The sequence below is a fragment of the Salmo trutta genome, chromosome 31, assembly GCF_901001165.1.
Source record: "Salmo trutta chromosome 31, fSalTru1.1, whole genome shotgun sequence".
Classification (NCBI taxonomy): domain Eukaryota; kingdom Metazoa; phylum Chordata; class Actinopteri; order Salmoniformes; family Salmonidae; genus Salmo; species Salmo trutta.
In genome coordinates this window covers 28,983,870-29,005,860 of record NC_042987.1, presented here as the reverse complement: position 1 = coordinate 29,005,860, position 21,991 = coordinate 28,983,870, and the positions used below count along the sequence as shown (strand labels likewise).

Sequence of the window (21,991 nt, the reverse complement as noted above, 5' to 3'; positions counted from 1 at the left end):
CCCTTGTATTTAATAACTGGTTGACCCTCCTTTGGCAGCAATAACCTCAACCAAACGTTGCGGATCAGACCTGCACAACGGTCAGGAGGAATTTTGGACCATTCCTCTTTACAAAAATGTTTCAGTTCAGCAATATTCTTGGGAGGTCTGGTGTGAACCACTCTCTTGAGGTCATGCCACAGCATCTCAATCGGGTTGCGGTCAGGACTCTGACTGGGCCACTCCAGAAGGTGTATTTTCTTCTGTTGAAGCCATTCTGTTGTTGATTTACTTCTGTGTCTTGGGTCGTTGTCCTGTTGCATCACCCAACTTCTGTTGGGCTTCAATTGGTGGACAGATAGCCTTACATTCTCCTGAAAATTGTCTTGATAAACTTGGGAATTCATTTTTCCGTTGATAATAGCAAGCGTTCCAGGCTCTGAGGCAGCAAAGCAGCTCCAAACCATGATGCTCCCTCCACCATACTTTACAGTTGAGGATGAGGTTTTGTTGGTGTGCTGCTCCTTTTTCCCTCCACACATAGTGTTGTGTGTTCCTTCCAAACAACTCAACTTTAGTTTTATCTGTCCACAGAATATTTTGCCAGTAGCGCTGTGGAACATCCAGGTGCTCTTTTGCGAACTTCAGAAGTGCAGCAATGTTTTTTTTGGAGTGGCTTCTTCCATGGTGTCCTCCCATGAACACCATTCTTGTTTAGTGTTTTAGGTATCGTAGACTCGTCAACAGAGATGTTAGCATGTTCCAGAGATTTCTGTAAGTCTTTAGCTGACACTCTAGAGTTCTTCTTAACCTCATTGAGCATTCTACTCTGTGCTCTTGCAGTCATCTTTGCAGGACGGCTACTCCTAAGGAGAATAGAAACAGTGCTGAACTTTCTCTATTTATAGAAAATGTGTCTTACCACGGACTAATAAACATCAAGGCTTTTAGGGATACTTTGTAACCCTTTACAGCTTTATGCAAGTCAACAATTCTTCATCTTAGGTCTTCTGAGATATCTTTTGTTCGAGGGATGGTTCACATCAGGCAATGCTTCTTGTGAATAGCAAACTCAAATGTTGTGACTTTTTTTTTATAGGGCAGTGCAGCTCTAACCAACATCTTCAACTCGTCTCATTGATTGGACTCCAGGTTAGCTGACTCCTGACTCCAATTAGCTTTTGGAGAATTCATTAGCCTAGGGGTTCACATACTTTTTCCAACATACACTGTGAATGTTTAAATAATGTATTCAACATAGACAAGAAAAATACAATAATTTGTGTGTTATTAGTTTAAGCAGACTGTGTTTGTCTATTGTTGTGACTTAGATGAAGATCAGATCAAAATGTAAGACCAATTTATACAGAAATCCAGGTAATTTCAAAGGGTTCACATACGTTTTCTTGCCACTGTATAACCACAATATCACAACAATCCTACACTTCAGACAGGCCTAGCTGACTCACAGCTTGTTCTCCTAATGGATACAGATTCAGTCATCAGAGAACTCTGTGTTTCAGTCACTGCTTTGGAATTTCAGGGCTTAGACTACTGTATGTTAATCTGTTTACAAGCATATCTGGTTTCCCAAAACATTTCAGAACCAACAAATTGCTTTCGGTTCACTGTATGGTCAGAAATAGATTCTATCCCCCTTCGTCATAATGTTTCTTATCACAATTTATCACAAACCATTTTGCAAGTACTTAAAAAAACAGTATTTATATAATCATGTATAATAGTTATTTATAGTTATAACAAAATGTACTATTACATTGAAATTCATCATTCTAGTTATTTAAAGAACACAGTTTCAAAAGAGGACTATCAAAAATCTTACATTGACTCAAATTTGTAAAATGTCCATGTCTCTCCATTCATGTCGCTGCTACGATATATGACAAGCTACAGGTCAAGTTTTACTATCCAGATGACCATGTACGGACAGTAAATGCCTTGACAGATTGTATGGGAGGCATGCTCAGCCAGTGACAAACCAATGATGTATATGAACCACTGGACAAAAGCCCATGATCGAGGAGAGTTGTAAGGGAGGTGGAGCTATTGTTGAATGAGTCGTAACAAAAATTTCGACCGCTTGAAACTGAAATGTGGTAGGCTATAAAAACGAGGCACCAGCAGCACTGTGAGCAGTTATCTGGCGAACTTTGAAGTGTTATTTTTAGACGAACACTGGCTCAAGGGAGGACAATCAGCGTTTATTATTCGTTTTCGATAGTAACATTTTGGATTATGATGGATGTAAGGACTTCCGTTCACTTTGGAGTTTCCATCTTATCGGTACTATTCACGATTGGAGCATCTGGTACGTTTTACTTATGGCTTTTTATGAGTTTCATCTCAAAAACATTTAGCCAATTTTTTTTACCCAAGGCTGCCTAAATAGGCAGAAATTAACAGTCTCAGCTGATTCTACATAAACATTTTTGTTTTTTCCATTGGCACAGTTTTTGCGCTACACATTGTAATATGCACAATTACTTAGCTCTGATGCTCAGTGGGAAATATGCGAGATATGTGCATTCAAATCGATATATGTAGGCTATAGATCCTATTTCATTTATAGGCAATACTTTGGGGATGATATCTTGATTGTTGCTTTTTTATCAGGTTACAGTATCTGAGTTGTACAGATACAGAGGTAAAATACTCTGGACATCTTATCTTCACATTTACAAAACATCAACATCCCAAAATAAGTTAAAGGGAAGACTGGTGAACCAAACTACTCAGTAATCTCCTCCATATAACCTAACTCTCACACACTGACATGCACACACACATTTCAACAAAACACTTTTTTTTGTGTGATAACTGATCAATTAATTTATACATTTATAATTAGTCGATTTTGTTATCTGTTTTAACAAACCTTTTTTTGTATTTATGTTTTGTATTTTGTTGTGGTGTGGTTTTCATATAAGCCCTTGTTCTTCTAACCACACCTGCTCACTGTTTTATTTTTATCTGTTTTGTTGTCTATCACTTGTTTTCTTTGGTGCAAATATATTTTACTAAACTAAATAACTAATCATGCCTTGTTTTTCCTGGGTTAACAGGTGAGGATTATTTCCCTGAGGCTCAGAATGTTAAATGGGTGTCCAATAACTTCAAGACTATTCTAACATGGGGCCCTGAACCTACCAACTACACATACACCGTAGAATTTTCTGAGTAAGTAGCCTACATCATGTCTCTGCAGTCTCAGTCTGCACTGTTCTGTTCATCATTACATCATTGTTGAGAAAAAAAACGCCCTGTCCGTACAAGCACAAATTGACCACTTTTATTGATGAATACCTTCCTTCATGTCAGCAGAATGAACTTAAAACTGAGTGTACAAACTGTACCTAACACATAACTACACACACTACAACTTCACATTCATTTGAAGTGTATGACAGCAAATCACAGTTCAAACACTGTCTGATGTGGGAGTGCTGTGTTGTGTGTTCAGGGTCGGCAAGGACAGACAGAGGAACCCCTACTGCATTCAGAGCTCGGGGACAGAGTGTGACCTCACCAACGAGCTGCGGAACCTGGAGGAGACCTACTCTGCCGACGTCCTATCAGAACCCCTACCTGGTGTGAACTCTGACCTTGTAGAGTTCCCCTACACCCGGGCCGAGAGGTTCTGCCCCTACAAAGACAGTGAGTGTTATTAGCTACATTATTATTACAGTAATAAATACATTATTATTACAGTAATAAATACATTATTATTGTATTTACACTCACACAGTAACAACCTGGGACATTAAGCACCTTGTTATTGCATTGTAAAATAATGAAGTTATAGTATTAATTTATAATATTAAAATGTTGATTTCACTGGAAATTCCCCAAATAAATTCTGTCTGTGGTGCCTAACTTGTCTGGTTCTCCTTTTAGCTCAAATAGGAGCACCCAGTTTCAACATCAAGCAGAGCGAAGACAAGACCAAGATGACACTCCACATACAGGACCTTCTCACTCCCCTCTACAAAGATGACCAGCTGTTGACTATCAGAGGCATCTTTAAGAAGGACCTGAAGTACAGCGTCGTATACAACAAAGCTGGGAGCACAGGAAGGGTGAGTTGAACAGTCACAGTCAATAGATTGTAAATGCATCGCTTATGAGACTATACCTGTTGATTCCCACCAATGACACAGTGTGCGATGAGATAATATTGTATCTAACTCTAAACCTCTGTCCACAGAAAGAGACAATGTCAGACCTGAGAGATGTAGAGCTGACCAACCTGGATAAAGGAGAGAGCTACTGCTTCATGGTGGCAGCCTGTATCCCCTCTCGCTCTGCGGAGAAGAGACTGGGAGATTGGAGCAAGCCGAAGTGCTCACCCAGAGAGAGCAAGACCATCTTTGAGGGTAAGTGACCCCACAATGCAAAGCACCTGGTATGTTGAAGTTGAGATGGGGTGGAAGGAATTGAAGTAAGGGGAAATTCAGTGTACTCAATTAAATGTGTAGTGGATGGAGTAACTACAACAAATCTAGTCTATAAAGATAAACTGTAATTTGGGCAATAGCCTTTTTACTATAGACAACAATATGTAGCAACTTCAAGAACTTCAATTAAATTATCATAAATGAAATGAAGTATTCTTTCCTTCTCTCAGAATTCCCCTTTGGTGTGATCGCAGGTGCCATGGGCATCATGCTGGCTTTGCTCATCATCCTCATCACTCTAACCGTGGTGTGCTGCAAACGCTTCTGCTGCAAAAATAAGGAGAACCTGCAGTTGAGTCCGGTGTAAAGCTTTGTGTATGTAGAGTATGTGTGTACGTGTGTCTTATAAATAATGGTACTTCACTAAATCAACCGTTTCAGAGGGAGCTGTGCTCCCAATAATTTAGCACAAATGTGTCTTAACACTGGAAATGCATAAGGTCTGTGTTCACATTCCCTTTGTAAGTCTCATTATTAGCTGGTTCTTTTAAATGGGTAGATCATTTTTTTACACTACTTATTTGTTTAATACTAATGTTGAACAAGTAAATTAGATGAATCCTTGAGAAATACATATTTTTGCCACTATGTAGAAAAAACATTTCATTACTTGGCCACTTATTTATTTCAATCAATGTTTTTTTTGTTAAATATTTATTTTTGTATGTCTAATATGTTGATGTATAGTTCATGTTGAATAGGATTTGTCCATATTGTGTGCTGTTGGAACATGGATTTGCTACTTTTGGATGTGATCATTGTGGTGCATTGTGGTACTTTTTATTTTATTTTTTACAATTAAATGGATTGATGAGTCAATTCTCATTTGTCTTTAATCTAACACTATCCCTGAGAAGGAAATTTGACTTACAGCGCCATCTAATGTCATCTTTGTTTTACATTTGCCTTAAAATGATCTTACTTAAATCATGTTTGAAACTGATGAAACAAGAGGAAAGCCTTCTCATAGAATGATTGATTGTAGCTTAATGCCTGCTTATCAGTTTATGACCCAGTAAACCATGGGAATACCCTGGCAGAGGAGTGACACCAGTCACCATGGCAACATGGTGCCAGAGACCTCCGAGACATGCCCTGGAGCAGGTCCAAGTAATGGGTGCAGCTCAATAATAAACCAAATGGACTGCCTCTTCTTCATCTGAATGGACTTAAATGCCACTGTAACCTATTCCTAGTTCCCCTATATTTTTCTTGTACCGTGTTGGGCTAACATGCATCTGAAAAGGCAGAATAAGAGACAACATGGCAAAAGCTTTCTGGGGCATTTGCTTTCACCTGTCAAATTGTTTCAAGATCGGTGTGGAATCAGTGGATGAATGAAAGGAGATAGGAAGCCACTTAAGAGGTATTGGGATGCACAAACTATACTCTGATATCTAACAGAGAGAATAACAGTCTGCAGAACAGAAGACCAAGGGTCTTGAAATATTTATTTCTAGTTCAGCTCATAGCAATGGCATTTTAAATATCCTATGTTAACAAAAAGTACCACGTCCTCGATCCCCTTTTACAAAATAAACAAAGCTAAATTAAGTACAGTGTAAAGTAACTACAGTGCAGTACCTTCCAAATTGAGGCAGCCGCTGAGGGTTTATACTATAAGAGACAAAAAAATGTTTTTGCGTACATGTATGTACTGCAATTGACATATTTGGACTATCTATGCTTAATGTCATTTACAGTTACTGGCTTCATGAAAGAAAAATGCACTTCAGTGTTTCAACAAACAGCACTAAACAAACATTTAATTCAACATCAAAACTTGACATTAAAACTGACCATATTAAATAATGAAAAACAATGCAATATTAACAGAAATAACATTTTAAAACATAACTAGCCTCACCGATTGTTTCTTAGTACATTATTTGCTTCATATACAATTAAAACTCTCACTACACGCACGTCCTTAAAGGTAGACTCTGCAATATGACATCATCATACACAGCGGGGCGGCTTCCTGCTTCCAGTTCTAAACAACAACAGAATTCAATATCTGCCCTTAGGAAGCACCAATACTTTCAGTCTTGTTTTGTTGATTTCTGCAAGCAGGGAGTGTACCCTGCTCGGTATGATGATGTCATATTGTGGACTCTACCTTTAATCTAATACAGGATTAGCTATTTCTCTCTTGACATTGAGCTCCCAGTCTTCATAGTGTAGCGTAACATTTTAATATGTTAGGACTTGACTTCTCTGTTCCCTATGCTTCATGTAGTGCAGAATTACTTAGGACCATCTCTGTGAGCAATAATTGGCTGTGGTGAGGTCGTTATGACCCAAACTCAACCGTTTCCTGGGTGATGGCTTTGAACTCATAGTTTCCCCGTCCGTCCATGTGCAGGTAGTACTGGAGAAGAGACAATCACTGGTTAGAAGGTGTTCTTTCTTAAAGGTCCTTTTAGATATTTGGAACGTATTTTAACCTATATAAAAAACATGCTCCTATAAAATGGATATAAACAAGTAAACGCTCTTAGAATTAAAAAAGGACAAAAGAACAGGGCTTTAGTATTCACCTGCATTTTACTATTATATGCACAGTTATTTTATGTTTCATCGTTCGGTGTGAAAGGACTTACCTCATGGTGTTTCCACAAAGACTTTCTGTGAGAAACCGTGAACAACGTGATGCCCACCTGAGGAAAGGTAAATATGACATCCCATAACCTCGGAAAACACTTTCTCAGTCTCCTGTAAGTTTATTTTTATTTAACAAATTATTTTTACAATGACGGCCTACCAAAAGGCAAAAGGCCTCCTGAGGGGACGGGGGCTGGGATTAAAAATAGGACAAAATACACATCACAACAAGAGAAACACCACAACACTACATAAAGAGATATCTAAGACAACAACATAGCAAGGCAGCAACACATGACAACACAGCATGTTAGCAACACAACATGACAACAATATGGTAGCAACACAACATGGCAGCAGCACAAAACATGGTACAAACATTATTGGGCACAGACAACAGCACAAAGGGCAAGAAGGTAGAGACAATAACACATCACATCAAGTTACCATGCATCAGTTTCCTTGAATCTTTTTCATTCCTCTTTCACAATGTCCACATAAATAATATCTTTTTAAATAATCATCATTATCTATTTAATGTATAATCTTCATTAATAGTCCACGGTGTTGTATCTTACCGTCCTACAGTGGCTGTAGATGAAGTCCTCCACATCTACACTCACAGCACTGGTACACTCATCCAGGATGGCAAACTGGGGCTTATGGTAGAACAGACGGGCCATCTATATACCAGCGAGAGCGAGAGCGAGAGCGAGAGCGAGAGAGAGTCCAATCAATGAAGAGCTACATTTACCCATTTTACAGCCATATGTGCTTGTAAAATGGTCTTAAAAGTCATGGCAACATAAATGGAGTGAAGTGCAATGCAGCTAGCGGAATTAATCTGGCATAGAAAGAGACAAAACAACTACACGTGTCTACACTATTCTCTGTTGGTTTTTTTTAGGAAATGAGCAGTGACTTACAGCCATCCTCTGTTTCTCTCCTCCACTGAGGACGTCCATCCAGTCCTGGACTGTGTCCCAGCTGCCCTCCCTCTCCAGGATGTGACCAAGCTGGACGTTGTCCAGGTACTCCTTCAGCACCTGTTCCCCAGCAGAACACACACACACACACACACACACACACACACACACAACACTGTCAACAAACAGCATGCATAGCTTAGTGTTATCCTCAGACATACCACACCCTACTGACAGAGGCCACGTACAGCACACTGTTCTTTCTTCTTGAGAAGCATTACAATCATTGGTCCAGAAAAGGGCTGCTGTGATTGGATATATGATCCAGTAATGAGCTGATGTGATTGGATAGTTAGTCTACCTTATCAAAGGTGCCCTTCCTCCTCTGGTCCTCCACTGTATCTGGGTAGATCACCTGATCCCTCAGAGAGCCCAGGGTCATGTATGGCCTCTGGGGAACATAGAAGAGTTTCCCTCGCTCAGGTTTGGTGAGACGGCCACCAAACAGAGGCCAGAGCTGAGAAACAGACATCCATTACTACTCATGAATGTAAAACAGTCAACACTACAGCAACATAACAGGCTTTTTCAGCAATTGTTGATTCCTCATACCTCTCCCAGGACTCTGAAGAGTGAGCTCTTCCCACAGCCGTTGGGGCCACACACCAAGACGTTTGTCCCTGACGTCACCTTAGGTTAGCAGGGGATGGGAAGGCACAGTTCAGCCGTCTGCACTTACAGACGAAACAGTCCCTCAACCGTCTAAAGTCTAGTCTTTAGATTTCATGAATTGTATTAATTGGTTCAGTACGGAGTTGCTCCTAGGTGGGATGGAAATACTCACCTCAAAGCTGAGGTCTTTGATAAGAATGTCCCCATTGGGCGTTGCAAGAGGTGTATGCTCAAACCTGAAACACAAGTACAACAAGAGGTGTATGCTCAAACCTGAAACACAAGTACAACAAGAGGTGTATGCTCAAACCTGAAACACAAGTACAACAAGAGGTGTATGCTCAAACCTGAAACACAAGTACAACAAGAGGTGTATGCTCAAACCTGAAACACAAGTACAACATCAAACCAGGTAGTAGCTACTTTCATTAAGCATGTTAATCATGTTTATTGTATTGCTATAATATATGTATCTGTCAGACACATACTTAATAATCTTGTCTTTGTGGATGATTTCACCACTTCCTGGGACCAAGGTGATTCTATCTTGTAATTCACCATCTGAAAATGTGACAAAAAAATCTAAAGCAATCATCTATCACATCAACTAGTAAAATGTTCTCATGTTCCTGCATTAGAGTACTACAACATGAGACTGCTATCCAACAACAATAATATCATCAATACATTATCAGGGAACATGCAGCGGGCACCTCTGCCTCCCTGCTGAGAGACCATGGTCCTTTCGTATTTCCCAGAGTTCAGCTCTTTCAGGACTTTCATGATCTCGGTGATGCGAGCTGTGAACCTGTAGGGGGACAGCGGGGGTCAGTGAGGAGGAGACAGCAGGGGTCATTGAGGAGCAGACAGCAGGGGTCAGTGAGGAGGGGACAGCGGGGGTCAGTGAGGAGGGGACAGCAGGGGTCAGTGAGGAGGGGACAGCGGGGGTCAGTGAGGAGGGGACAGCAGGGGTCAGTGAGGAGGGGACAGCAGGGGTCAGTGAGGAGGGGACAGCAGGGGTCAGTGAGGAGGGGACAGCGGGGGTCATTGAGGAGGGGACAGCGGGGGTCATTGAGGAGGGGACAGCGGGGGTCATTGAGGAGGGGACAGCAGGGGTCAGTGAGGAGGGGACAGCAGGGGTCATTGAGGAGAGGACAGCAGGGGTCAGTGAGGAGGGGACAGCAGGGGTCATTGAGGAGGAGACAGCGGGAGTCAGTGAGGAGGGGACAGTGGGGGTCAGTGAGGAGGGGACAGCGGGGGTCAGTGAGGAGGGGACAGCGGGGGTCAGTGAGGAGGGGACAGCGGGGGTCAGTGAGGAGGGGACAGCAGGGGTCAGTGAGGAGGGGACAGCAGGGGTCAGTGAGGAGGGGACAGCAGGGGTCAGTGAGGAGGGGACAGCAGGGGTCAGTGAGGAGGGGACAGCAGGGGTCAGTGAGGAGGGGACAGCAGGGGTCAGTGAGGAGGGGACAGCAGGGGTCAGTAAGGAGGGGACAGCAGGGGTCAGTGAGGAGGGGACAGCAGGGGTCAGTGAGGAGGGGACAGCAGGGGTCAGTGAGGAGGGGACAGCAGGGGTCAGTGAGGAGGGGACAGCAGGGGTCAGTGGGGGTCAGTGAGGAGGGGACAGCGGGGGTCATTGAGGAGGGGACAGCGGGGGTCATTGAGGAGGGGACAGCGGGGGTCATTGAGGAGGGGACAGCGGGGGTCATTGAGGAGGGGATAGCAGGGGTCAGTGAGGAGGGGACAGCAGGGGTCAGTGTGGAGGGGACAGCAGGGGTCAGGGAGGAGGGGACAGCAGGGGTCAGTGAGGAGGAGACAGCAGGGGTCAGTGAGGAGGGGACAGCGGGGGTCAGTAAGGAGGGGACAGCAGGGGTCAGTGAGGAGGAGACAGCAGATGGAGGGAAAGAAGAACAAGTGGAGCAATCTCAGACCATTAAACCAGTGAACAATTGAACTGGTCCCAGATCTGTTTGTGCTCTTACCGTATCCATTGCTGTCATTATCAGGCCAAACAGTCTAGCCTCACAGCAATCTTCAAATATGAACATTAATGAGTTTGAGGAGAACAGATGATTGGATCCTAATTCTATAACCCCCACAACTATGCAAATATTGGAACTCTATCGCAATAACTGACAGGGAGTTGGCATGATAGCACAAACAGACTGGCATTCAGACTACCAGTGAACCACCAAACCATTGAACCACCGAACCAATGAACCATTGCACCAGTTGAACCAATTGTGTGATAAGAGCATTGTGTATGACTGACCCAGAGAGCCTGCTCATGTCTCTGCCAGCCAGGACGATCCTGCCCAGGGCCTGAGACATGCTCAGCAACATACGCCCACTCTGGTAATAGTCCTGAATGAGAACGAGGAGACAGGGAAGTTAGGATCTCAACCATCCAGAACACACACACACACTCTTTGTCTCTCCTCACCTCAAGCAGCTCAGCGTGGGTACTACGTAGGTGGCGTGGGTGGGTATGGTTCAGGAACGGCCTGCTCACCACCAGGTACCCCACAACAGTGGCAATATCTACAGAGATGGGAAAACCACAAGTAGTTAATTCAGCTATTTTCAGTTAATTCAGCTATATTATCTTAATTCAGATGAGAATATAAATAAAGCAATTGATAACAAACTTCAAATCAAAGACATGACAAGTATTCTCACACTTTGCAATGATGCTGTCCACAAAACCAGTTGAAAAGCGGAAGACAATGAAATTGTGCAAATGATCCACCTAGGGGTAAAAGCGAATGCAACGTGAGACATTGTATATGTACTGCAGTAAAGATATTCTGTGATACCATAGTACAGGGCCCGCGGGTGATTTTATTTGGCCGCCCAACTTGTTTTTTTATTTTTATGTTGGGTACATAAAAGACTGTAAAACCCCCCAGAAAATCAGCTCCAACTGATTTTAATTCTGGGAATCTGTTCCAAAGTATTCTCACACATAATAGAGAGATATATGTGATCGTATACAAACGTAAGCACTGTTTGAAATGATTATGTTCTAGTAAAATGTTATATATGTTTGGGCTTCTTGCGGTCAATTTGCAGTCTACTAATGATTTGTAATTATGTTCCGGCCCCTGACCATCCGCCCAAGAAACAAATGATCCCCGGGCTGAATCTAGTTGGTGATCCCTGCCATAGTAAGTCAACTACTGCCACTGATACAGTTAAAGCTCCAGCCCTCTCACCAGTTTCTGGAAGGTAGAGTGAATGGTCTGTTTCTCCCTCAGGTTTCCATTGTAGAAGGCAATTTCTTCACTGTGGCAAACAAAACATTAAACCATTTCTTTTTCACAGTGGAAAAAGAACATGAAACAGAAAGTCTTGTCTAAAAAAAAGAAGAAGAGGGGAACAGTAGTAAGGAGAGATGTGCGTCCCGACTGACCTGTTGGTGATTAGGCGTGAGTTGACGAATCGGTACTCTCCCTCGTATCTCTGCTCCATCACCGTCATCTTGCCGATGGGCCGCCGCAGACGTGTCAGGATGAGCCCAGAGAACACCAGGTAGCCTATCATACAGGCAGGACCCTGAGGGGGAGAGGAAAGTAGAGTAGACGTTAGAAACTCTATTCTACTGTACGGATGCATTGGAGATTATCATGGTCATTCTTTCAATTTAAACTTCATAAGCCTAAATGTAGGACAATTCCAGAGATCCATAGAAGGCTACATCAGACAAAGCAAGACTCACCTGTGGCCCGATGGCCGAGGTCAACTTGAAGATGTACAGACCAATGTCCAATAGAGGCTGAAGGGACAGAAAACCTGTCTGATTATCATCATAGGTTCAGTGTACTGTCAATAGCAGTAGATTGTATCAGGCTTTGGCAGAATTAGTTGTCTCTACAACAGAGGTCTTTTTTAATAACCTGGTTGAACCAGACTGAATTCTGCACTCACCATTGTTTCATTTGAGTGCAGAATTCGGTCTAGTATAACCAGGCTATTTAAGTGCAGGTTACCTTGCTGATGTTGGAGTAGAGGTCCACTACACTGTTACAGAACCTCTCAACGTCCTGGGTCAACAGCTGGTCGGGGTTACCGATGCGGTTGTCCAGGTTACCAATCTTATAGTACGTGTAACCTCTGGAGGATGGTGTGGTGAAAACATGAAACAGGGTTTAGCAGGTGGGTTATGTATTTTCTATCACTTTGAGTTTATGAAGTCATTGTTCCTTACACCATTGTAACAGGGTCACTACACTGTAACTATTGCATTGTGGCCACAAAATTTGTAAGATGAAAGAGGATCAAGGCAAAATCCTTCCAAACCAGCTCTATTGCTAAAGGCTAATCCACTGGGTTATATACAAACTAGAGACAGCGCCCAGAATTCTGGACGCCTGTTGTTTTCAGCGTAATCAACTTAAGTTTTCAGACGCTGTTTCATGGTTGCTGCCATCTTTCTATATCCGTTTTTACTGGGACGACTATACCTGCACACTAGCGCTCAGTGCTCACTGGACAGACAGCAGTATCCCGCGAACATGCTCCGGGAACTCTGCCAGAGCGTGCCAAGAACGTGGACAGCTACACAAACCAACCGGCACATCCCCTGGCCAACTGGGCTCAGCATGAGTAAAATGTTTCCATATCTTCGGCTGTGAGTGTTGAAAAAGAAAAATCGACCTCAGCGACAATTAAGTGAATAATTCAATGGTAGTTTTGTGCACAAAGGTGATGACTTAAGTGTCTTATTAAGAATTTTCAAATGTGACTTCTCTATGGGGCCGTCTATGGGAATTGCTTTTTGGGCCGGACTTCAGGTAAACTGCAATACCGAAGCTGTCATCTGGGCACAGCCAAACGTGTGCTTCCAGTCCGGAACCCGGGGACCTTGAACTTATCTAGTCATCCAGAACCAAATCTCCTGCTACGTGATTTGGGTTGGATGCAAATGTTAACGTCTTTCACAAGAGACAAGCTAAGGGCAGACAGACAGATGTTCTCTCAGAAGTAATATTCTGCAAGAAGTAGGCTTGGGAATGAGTGATCAGCAGGACTTACTGCAGGTATTCATCATAGAGGTGCTTGGTGAGTCGAACCCGGCAACAGAGCTTCAGTTCATTCAGACCCAGCTTGAGGAAGTTGTTAACCAGCGAGATCTGAAACAGGCAAACGGGCCATAATAGCAGTCTCATTTAAAAGCAGTGCATTACATTTTATAGTGCGAGTATACCACTCAATGGAATGTATGCACTGAGTAAATAATCATAAGAATCCTGAACACCTCATAAAACCTCGAATAAATATAGGCCAGGGATCACCAGTCTGTTATCAGGCAGTTTTAGTATTGACCAAAAATACACACAAACGCTCTCCCTATTGGGCACAATACTAATACTAATGTAAACCATAAATTCCCAAATCATGAGGTTAACTGTTTTGCTGTAAGTTCATTAGTTTATTATCAAATATACTGTATTGAGAAAGTGTAATGTGTAGAATTACACATTATAATGTTAGTTATATAATAATATATTTGGTTTTAATCTACAGGTAGTAGAGACAAGTAAGACAACAAATTAACCACAAAAATAGAAGTATGAAAGTTGCACTTACAAATGGCATGACTTTTATAAAGTTGAACAAGAGTCTCTTGAAATCTTTTGTTGAACGACCAATAATTGCACTGCAAACCAACATCCACAAAGTGAATACACTCACAATGTCACATACAGAGCAAAAGTGGGGTCATTCTACATTGTAAACCAAAGGTGTCAGTGTTTTTTAGCGCACAGAAAAACCCAACACTGGAAGCTAGATTGTCCGCACCTTAAAGAGCCACTGAACACGCCAATTGGCACGTGTGTTTTTCTGTCATTAGAAAAACTAGTTTTCAGTCTTGGAGGTGGGTTTCCTAACCGAATCCGCATTTGGTTAATGATGTTTGTCCCTCATGAGACACTGTAGACGGAGAAGCCTATTTCACTTCCTCAAAATCCCCAGCATTCATTTTTTGTATTTTTTATTTCACCTTTATTTAACCAGGTAGGCTAGTTGAGAACAAGTTCTCATTTACAACTGCGACATGGCCAAGATAAAGCAAAGCAGTTCGACTCTTACAACAACACAGAGTTACACATGGAATAAACAAACATACAGTCAATAATACAGTAGAAAAAGTCTATATACAGTGTGTGCAAATGAGGTAAGATAAGGGAGGTAAGGCAATAAATAGGCCATGGTGGCGAAGTAATTACAATATAGCAATTAAACACTGGAATGGTAGATGTGCAGAAGATGAATGTGCAAGTAGAGATACTGGGGTGCAAAGGAGTAAGATAAATAAATAAATACCGTATGGGGATGAGGTAGTTGGATGGGCTATTTACAAATGGGCTATGTACGGGTGGGTGCTGCTATGGTGACCAGTGAGCTGAGATAAGGCGGGGCTTTAACTAGCAGAGACTTGTACATGACCTGGAGCCAGTGGGTTTGGCGACGAGAATGAAGCGAGGGCCAGCCAACGAGAGCATACATGTCGCAGTGGTGGGTAGTTATGTACAGGTGCAGTGATCTGTGAGCTGCTCTGACAGCTGGTGCTTAAAGTTAGTGAGGGAGATATGAGTCTCCAGCTTCAGTGATTTTTGCAATTCGTTCCAGTCATTGACAGCAGAGAACTGGAAGGAAAGGCATCCAAAGGAGGAATATGCTTTGGGGGTGACCAGTGAAATATACCTGCTGGAGCGCGTGCTGCTATGGTGACCAGTGAGCTGAGATAAAGGGGGTCTTTACCTAGCAATGACTTATAGATGACCTGGAGCCAGTGGGTTTGGCGATGAACACGAAGTGAGGGCCAGCCATGGGGCTTTGGTGACAAAACGGATGGCACTGTGATAGACTGCATCCAATTTTCTGAGTAGAGTGTTGGAGGCTATTTTGTAAATGACATCGCCAAAGTCAAGGATCGGTAGGATAGTCAGTTTTACGACTATCCTACCGATAGGATGTTTGGCAGCATGAGTGAAGGATGCTTTGTTGCGAAATAGGAAGCCGATTCTAGATTTAATTTTGGATTGGAGATGCTTAATGTGAGTCTGGAAGGACAGTTTACAGTCTAACCAGACACCTAGGTATTTGTAGATGTCCACATATTCTAAGTCAGAACCGTCCAGAGTAGTGATGCTGGACGGGCGGGCAGGTGCTGGTAGCGATCGGTTGAAGAGCATGCATTTAGTTTTACTAGCATTTAAGAGTAGTTGGAGGCCACGGAAGGAGTGTTATATGGCATTGAAGCTCGTCTGGAGGTTAGTTAACACAGTGTCCAAAGAAGGGCCAGAAGTATACAGAATGGTATCGTCTGAGTAGAGGTGGATCAGAGAATCACCAGCAGCAAAGAGCGACATCATTGATGTATACAGAGAAAATCTAAGATAACTCAAGAAATGTATCATTGGTTTTGACCAAGGATGTTTTAGTTGCGCAATTTTACATCTAGCTACGGTGTTTGGTGCAATAGTTCTCAAGTAAAAAATTGCATGACGTGTTGTCTTATGTAAACAGTCGGCGCTGCTGAGCAGGTCTGCCTCACACTCTATGCTATTGTATAGAGAGCAATCACTGCAGCTGTTCACCCCATGTTAGTGGGCAAATGGACATCGCCAATTTAAATCCCAAACTTAATTAACCCGCTGTGACGCACAAATGTTACAAACTCTGTTTTAGATGAGATTTACTTTATTATCTAAATTACCCTATTTACACTTTGTAGTAAATTTTGACAGTAGAATACCTGCTTCTGACTCATATCAATGCCACATAGGCCGTTATCAAAGGGATTAGTTGCTTTCAAAGGCAGTCGCTCTTTAAACTGACCCAGCTAGTTGGGTGAGATTGAGTCACTGGATCTTGCAAAAGGCTATCACCAGTACCCTAATCAATTACTGAACATTGGAAAAAGCTACTGGTTAAAAGGTGAACACAGCAGGATGAGGAGTGCAAAATCGGATGGACACAAAACAAACTAAATAAAGTCTCATTAACAAGTTGGGCCAGTCTAGTCCTGTAGGGCTGCCAGGATCAAATGTCTTTGTCGATATTTCCACCCCAAACACAAAATGAAACCCACTCTAGAAAATAACCAGGATTATGTTAATAACTGACGAGAAGGTAAATACAGTATTTCAAATATGATCAAGCCTGCAACCCTTCATGACCAGTGATGCCCACAAACGCAATTAAACCACAACAACAATACACAAGTGAATTCATAAGCACTTAATCATATTCTGCTTCCAGGCACCCCAAGCAGCAAAGTATTCCATGCAAATGGACACTGGACACTAGTTTACCCCTGGTATGGCAGCAATATAGTAATAAAAGCGCTTATTGAATAGATTGACATCTCTGCTAATGATTCCACTGTGGAGGAATTAAGAGATGATTACAACCTGTCAAATATGATAAATAACAATTCTGCAAAGCTATGTTGAAATTACTGCTGGCAATGCTGGTGTGCTAGAGTTTTCGATGAAGTCCTACCTCTAGGGCTGGGCGATATGGCCTAAAAATCATATCTTGATTTATTCAAAGTCATGGGCGATTCACATCTTTATTTTTTTACGCTTTCTCTTACACTTTGTTGAACAATTAAAAGGTCAATACACTGCATTTCAAACAGTCAGGTCAGGAATAATCTAATGAATTCAGGGCTTGTAAAATTATACCTAGGCTAATATGCGCCTTCTACAGTAATAAGACCCACTAATAAGTGTATTATTTGAAGATTGCTTTTGTTGCAATAACCACGGATCTGGCTTTTTAAGTCCGTCTATGAAAATGACATTTTTGTTGCAAATTTAACAGGAACCATGCATAATGCACATTCACTAATAATGACTAACTTCTTGTAGCAGGCATTATAGAAAATGAACACAGGTCTCATAAATACTCTCTGAAGCATGAACCCACGTGCTAGTAAGTAGCCAGCTAATCTTTATATTTAAAGTCTAGCCAACTTGGATCTATTTGCTAGCTAACAAGGTAGAACAGTTGAACCTTTATGACCCTGATGTCCATCTTAAACTGTTTGAACAACATAGCCTGTTCACTTTGTTCAGATATTGAAATCAAGTGGCCTACCTAGATAAGATTATTTATCAGAATGAGAACGAGTTGCCAATTCCTTATATAAATGCGTATTTTTATGCTCATTGCACATTCATAAAACACAGACTAGACAGCTAGCACAACAGTATGTGGCTAAAATGCTGCAAAAGCGGTACGTGGTACTGCAATGCCACATGCGACAGAAATTGAGCATTTATTTTCCACATGTTCATTGATACTCTCGTTTTAGTAGGGTCTCCTCTGCTCTACATTTTGGCAGTTGAGACAAAAAGGGTATCGTTAGAAAATGTAAGTTATCCTCTAATACAGTAAAATAATGTCTCTAAGCGTTTCGGTGTCCATATGACTGATTATGTTGGACCAAACCTCAAATACCGAGTTTAAACTGCTTGTTGTCAGGGTGAAGTTATCATTCGTCTTTGTTGTTGTAAATGGAGGGGGAGGGGCTTGATGCCTGTGTGCGAGTGGGAAGGTGCACAGAAGGAGTCGAGACCAAAAAGACAGAACACATAAAAACGAACACAAAATAAAAAACCTAGATTTTTGCGATACAGGCATTTGGAACATCGACCTGAAACATTAATTAGATATATCGCCCAGCCCTACCTACCTCTCGATCATGGTGCCATTCTGGATCATCCACACATCACAGTAGGTTCTGGCCACCAGCATGGCAGCGATGAGGAGACAGTATCCTGACTGTGGAGAGGTAGATTACCAGAAATAGGTCAACACAAGTGATCGGGAGATGTGTTGAGATGTTACACAATACACTTCCTTACATTAAGTGAAATGCAATTCCAATGAAAATGAAAATGTTGGAGTACATTCAAAGTCATCAAGTTTGTAGAAGAGCTCATACCTCTTTGCAGAACACTCCAGGAACCATGATCTTCACTATCTTCAGGATACGTGCAAAGAACACCTTGTCCACCACCGTCCTTTCCTTCTTGGCCTCCTGACACACATCATACCAAACATTTACAGATTAATCAGATAAATAAACCCCTTCAAATCTCACCAGCTCAGTCCTACTGGTTCATCTGGTAAAGGCATGTGGATATTGACATTATTGCCAAAATGTTGTCCCTGGGTGTGGTAAGACAGGGGTTCCCAAACTTTTTCACTCTGGCTCCCCTTCCAGCATTGGGGAAAATCCCGCGCAAGCGCCATGTCCATTTCTATGGACACAAGCACTGCTCATGACACAAACTGTTCACATCCCTCTTGTTGGTGGAAAGAATTTTGCAGGTTTCAAGCTTATTTCCTGCAATTCTATGCAATTTGACATGGGGTGCAAAGAACCTTTAGCAGTTTTAAAGCAAATTTTCTTGCAATTCTATACATTTTGGCACATGTTATATGTATTCATGTGATATTTGAGTGACAAAAAAATTACAACACTATCTATGGGTAAAAAAAAATGTTAGCTGACATGGTCTAGTTGATCTGGACATTTCTGACAAGTTATAAATATCTCTCTAAGGAATGCAGTGACTAACATGACAAGAGAAACTGATGATGCACTACCCAATTTAGAAATTGCACCTTGTGCATTCTACTATTACAACTTTCAAGAGTAAGTTTAAAGCCGGACTAAGTTTCTAAAATTAATTAATTAATAAATAATAACAAAATATATATTAGTACCCGTCAAAAGTTTGGACACACCTACTCATTGCAGGGTTTTTCTTTATTTTTACGATTTTCTACATTGTAGAATAATAATGAAGACATCAAAACAATGAAAAAACACATATGGAATCATGTAGTAACCTAAAACGTGTTATACAAATCAAAATATATTTTATATTTGAGATTTTTCAAAGCAGCCACCCTTTGCCTTGATGACAGCTTTGCACACTCTTGGCATTCTCTCAACCAGCTTCATGAGGTAGTCACCCGGAATGCATTTCAATTAACAGGTTTGCCTTGTTAAAAGTTCATTTGTGGAATTTCTTTCCTTTTTAATGCATTTGAGCCAATCAGTTGTGTTGTGACAAGGTAGAGGTGGTATACAGAAGATAGCCCTATTTGGTAAAAGACCAAGTCCATATTATGGCAGGAACAGCTCAAATAAGCAAAGAGAAACGACAGTCCATCATTACTTAAAGACATGAAGGTCAGTCAATCCAGAACATTTCAAGAACTTTGAAAGTTTCTTCAAGTACAGTTGCAAAAACCATCAAGCGCAATGATGAAACTGGCTCCCATGAGGACCGCCACAGGAAAGGAAGACCCACAGTTACCTCTGCTGCAGAGGATAAGTTCATTAGAGTTACCTGCCTCAGAAATTGCAGCCCAAATAAATGCTTCACAGAATTCAAGTAACAGATGAATCTCAACATCAACCGTTCAGAGGAGACTGTGTGAATCAGGCCTTCATGGTTGAACTGCTACAAAGAAACCACTACTAAATGACACCAATAAGAAGAAGAGACTTGCTTGGGCCAAGAAACATGAGCAATGGACGTTAGACTGGTGGATATCTGTCCTTTGATCTGATGAGTCCAAATTTGAGTTTTGGTTCCAACCGCCATGTCTTTGTGAGACGCAGAGTAGGTGAACGGATGATCTCCACATGTGTGGTTCCCACCGTGAAGCATGGAGGAGGTGGTGTGATGGTGCTTTGCTGGTGGCACTGTCAGTGATTTATTTAGAATTCAAGGCACACTTAACCAGCATGGCTACCACACCATTCTGCAGCAATACGCCATCCCAACTGGTTTGCGCTTAGTGGCATTATCATTTGTTTTTCAACAGGACAATGACCCAACACACCTCCAGGCTGTGTAAGGGCTATTTGACCAAGGAGAATGATGGAGTGCTGCATCAGATGACCTGGCCTCCACAATCATCCCAATTGAGATGATTTGGGATGAGTTTGACCGCAGAGTGAAGGAAAAGCAGCCAACAAGTGCTCAGCATGTGGGAACTCCTTCAAGACTGTTGGAAAAGCATTCCAGGTGAAGCTGGTTGAAAGAATGCCAAGAGTGTGCAAAGCTGTCATCAAGGCAAAGGGTGGCTACTTTGAAGAATCCCAAATATATTTTGATTTGTTGAACAACATTTTGGTTACTACATGAGTCCATATGAGTCCATATGTGTTATTTCAGAGTTGATGTCTTCACTATTATTCTACAATGTAGAAAATTGTAAAAATAAATAAAAAAATACTATGGTAAGAGAGATGGTAAGAGAGAGATTTCAACATTGAGTGTTGTAAGAACATTTCCTGAATACAAACACTTACATCTTTGCTCAACTGTAGTTCTGATGATCTTTTCACCCTAAACATAAAACAGTAATGAAGCCAATCAATGGTAGCTAAAGACACACAACACACTCATATTACTTTGTTAGCTAGACTTTGGAATCCTGACCACCCAGCTATAACAGGCAATTCAATCATAGCCCCCCAGGACCTCTGAGTGTCAGTAGAGAAAATTTACTCCATAAACTACTAGCTACCTAAAAGTGTTAAAACAACAAAACAGAAATCTCGGATTCAATGTCATCATACAGGAACTTGTCTCAGTTACATTTTGTCTGACAAATGCCGCGTTCAAAACTACTGGAAACTCGGAAATCTCCGAATTAAGTGCGTTCAAAACAACTGGGAATTCGGCAAAAAAAACGATCTCCAGCTGGGAAAATCGTTTAGAACGGCCATCCAACTCGGGAACTCGCGACTCTTTCTAGAGCTCCGACCTGAAGATCACTGACGTCATGATTTGACCTCTTACTTTCCCCTAGTTCCCAGTTGTTTTGAACGCGACATTACTAGCTTGTCAACGTTGGCTACATCAGTTTAGCATTATGATGGTCCATCATCTAGCTAATCTTACTTTAGCTACGAAATAGTTGTCAAGCTTAATTTAGCTACCCATGTATCTTGTCAGCATGTCTTTTCCTCTTGAGAAGATACAAGGCAACGATTGTGGCGCCTGTTACAGTGCAGTTCTTAGCTGTCAAGTATTTACTGATCGCCGCCATGTTTTCATCTGTCGACCGACCAAAGAAGTAACGAGATGCATGCTGGGGTAACTACCTGGCTGGCGTGCTAGCATAATGAGCTATATGGTGCAACATTTCAGTATATCAGACAAATGCAATGCACATATCGTATGAATAAACTGTTTTAGCCAAGGACAAAAAAGTCAGCATGTCCTTTATCTTCAGTAAATCATGCTAGCTATGTGTGTCAACATTGCATTTTCACTTCTGTTTTCATTTCAA

General features: G+C 41.7%; 2 protein-coding genes across 2 annotated transcripts; one reads left to right on the top strand and one right to left on the bottom strand.

The window, feature by feature from the left end:
* The first annotated feature begins 2,009 nt into the window (after positions 1-2,009).
* Positions 2,010-5,273, top strand: LOC115169887 (tissue factor). Its single transcript, XM_029725964.1, has 6 exons — positions 2,010-2,308; positions 3,063-3,177; positions 3,461-3,654; positions 3,895-4,076; positions 4,205-4,373; positions 4,625-5,273. The coding sequence occupies exons 1-6, from the start codon at positions 2,236-2,238 to the stop codon at positions 4,759-4,761; spliced, it is 870 nt and encodes a 289-aa protein (XP_029581824.1). The 5' UTR covers positions 2,010-2,235; the 3' UTR covers positions 4,762-5,273.
* Positions 5,274-5,887: 614 nt separating this feature from the next.
* LOC115169885 (ATP-binding cassette sub-family D member 3) lies at positions 5,888-21,838 on the bottom strand. The gene is made up of 22 exons (XM_029725961.1): positions 21,639-21,838; positions 21,006-21,042; positions 18,615-18,710; positions 18,363-18,451; positions 14,243-14,312; positions 13,688-13,785; positions 12,643-12,766; positions 12,372-12,428; positions 12,066-12,208; positions 11,869-11,938; positions 11,333-11,402; positions 11,097-11,194; positions 10,926-11,017; positions 9,370-9,464; positions 9,145-9,217; positions 8,829-8,892; positions 8,597-8,674; positions 8,346-8,501; positions 7,985-8,104; positions 7,637-7,741; positions 7,058-7,114; positions 5,888-6,825 (listed from the first exon to the last, which is right to left on the bottom strand). The coding sequence occupies exons 1-22, from the start codon at positions 21,746-21,748 to the stop codon at positions 6,748-6,750; spliced, it is 1,980 nt and encodes a 659-aa protein (XP_029581821.1). The 5' UTR covers positions 21,749-21,838; the 3' UTR covers positions 5,888-6,747.
* Between the last annotated feature and the right edge of the window lie 153 nt (positions 21,839-21,991).

What these genes read in the sequence shown, in the direction of transcription:
- LOC115169885 (XM_029725961.1), bottom strand. Translation starts at nt 21,748, where the DNA reads ATGGCGGCGATCAGTAAATACTTGACAGCTAAGAACTGCACTGTAACA. An exon ending in TCTACTCCAACATCAGCAAG is followed by an intron (nt 12,429 to 12,642) that starts GTAACCTGCACT and finishes CTGTCCCTTCAG; the next exon opens with CCTCTATTGGACATTGGTCT. An exon ending in CACAAAGACAAGATTATTAA is followed by an intron (nt 8,893 to 9,144) that starts GTATGTGTCTGA and finishes CTTGTGTTTCAG; the next exon opens with GTTTGAGCATACACCTCTTG.
- LOC115169887 (XM_029725964.1), top strand. Translation starts at nt 2,236, where the DNA reads ATGATGGATGTAAGGACTTCCGTTCACTTTGGAGTTTCCATCTTATCG. An exon ending in TACACCGTAGAATTTTCTGA is followed by an intron (nt 3,178 to 3,460) that starts GTAAGTAGCCTA and finishes TTGTGTGTTCAG; the next exon opens with GGTCGGCAAGGACAGACAGA. An exon ending in GTTCTGCCCCTACAAAGACA is followed by an intron (nt 3,655 to 3,894) that starts GTGAGTGTTATT and finishes TTCTCCTTTTAG; the next exon opens with CTCAAATAGGAGCACCCAGT.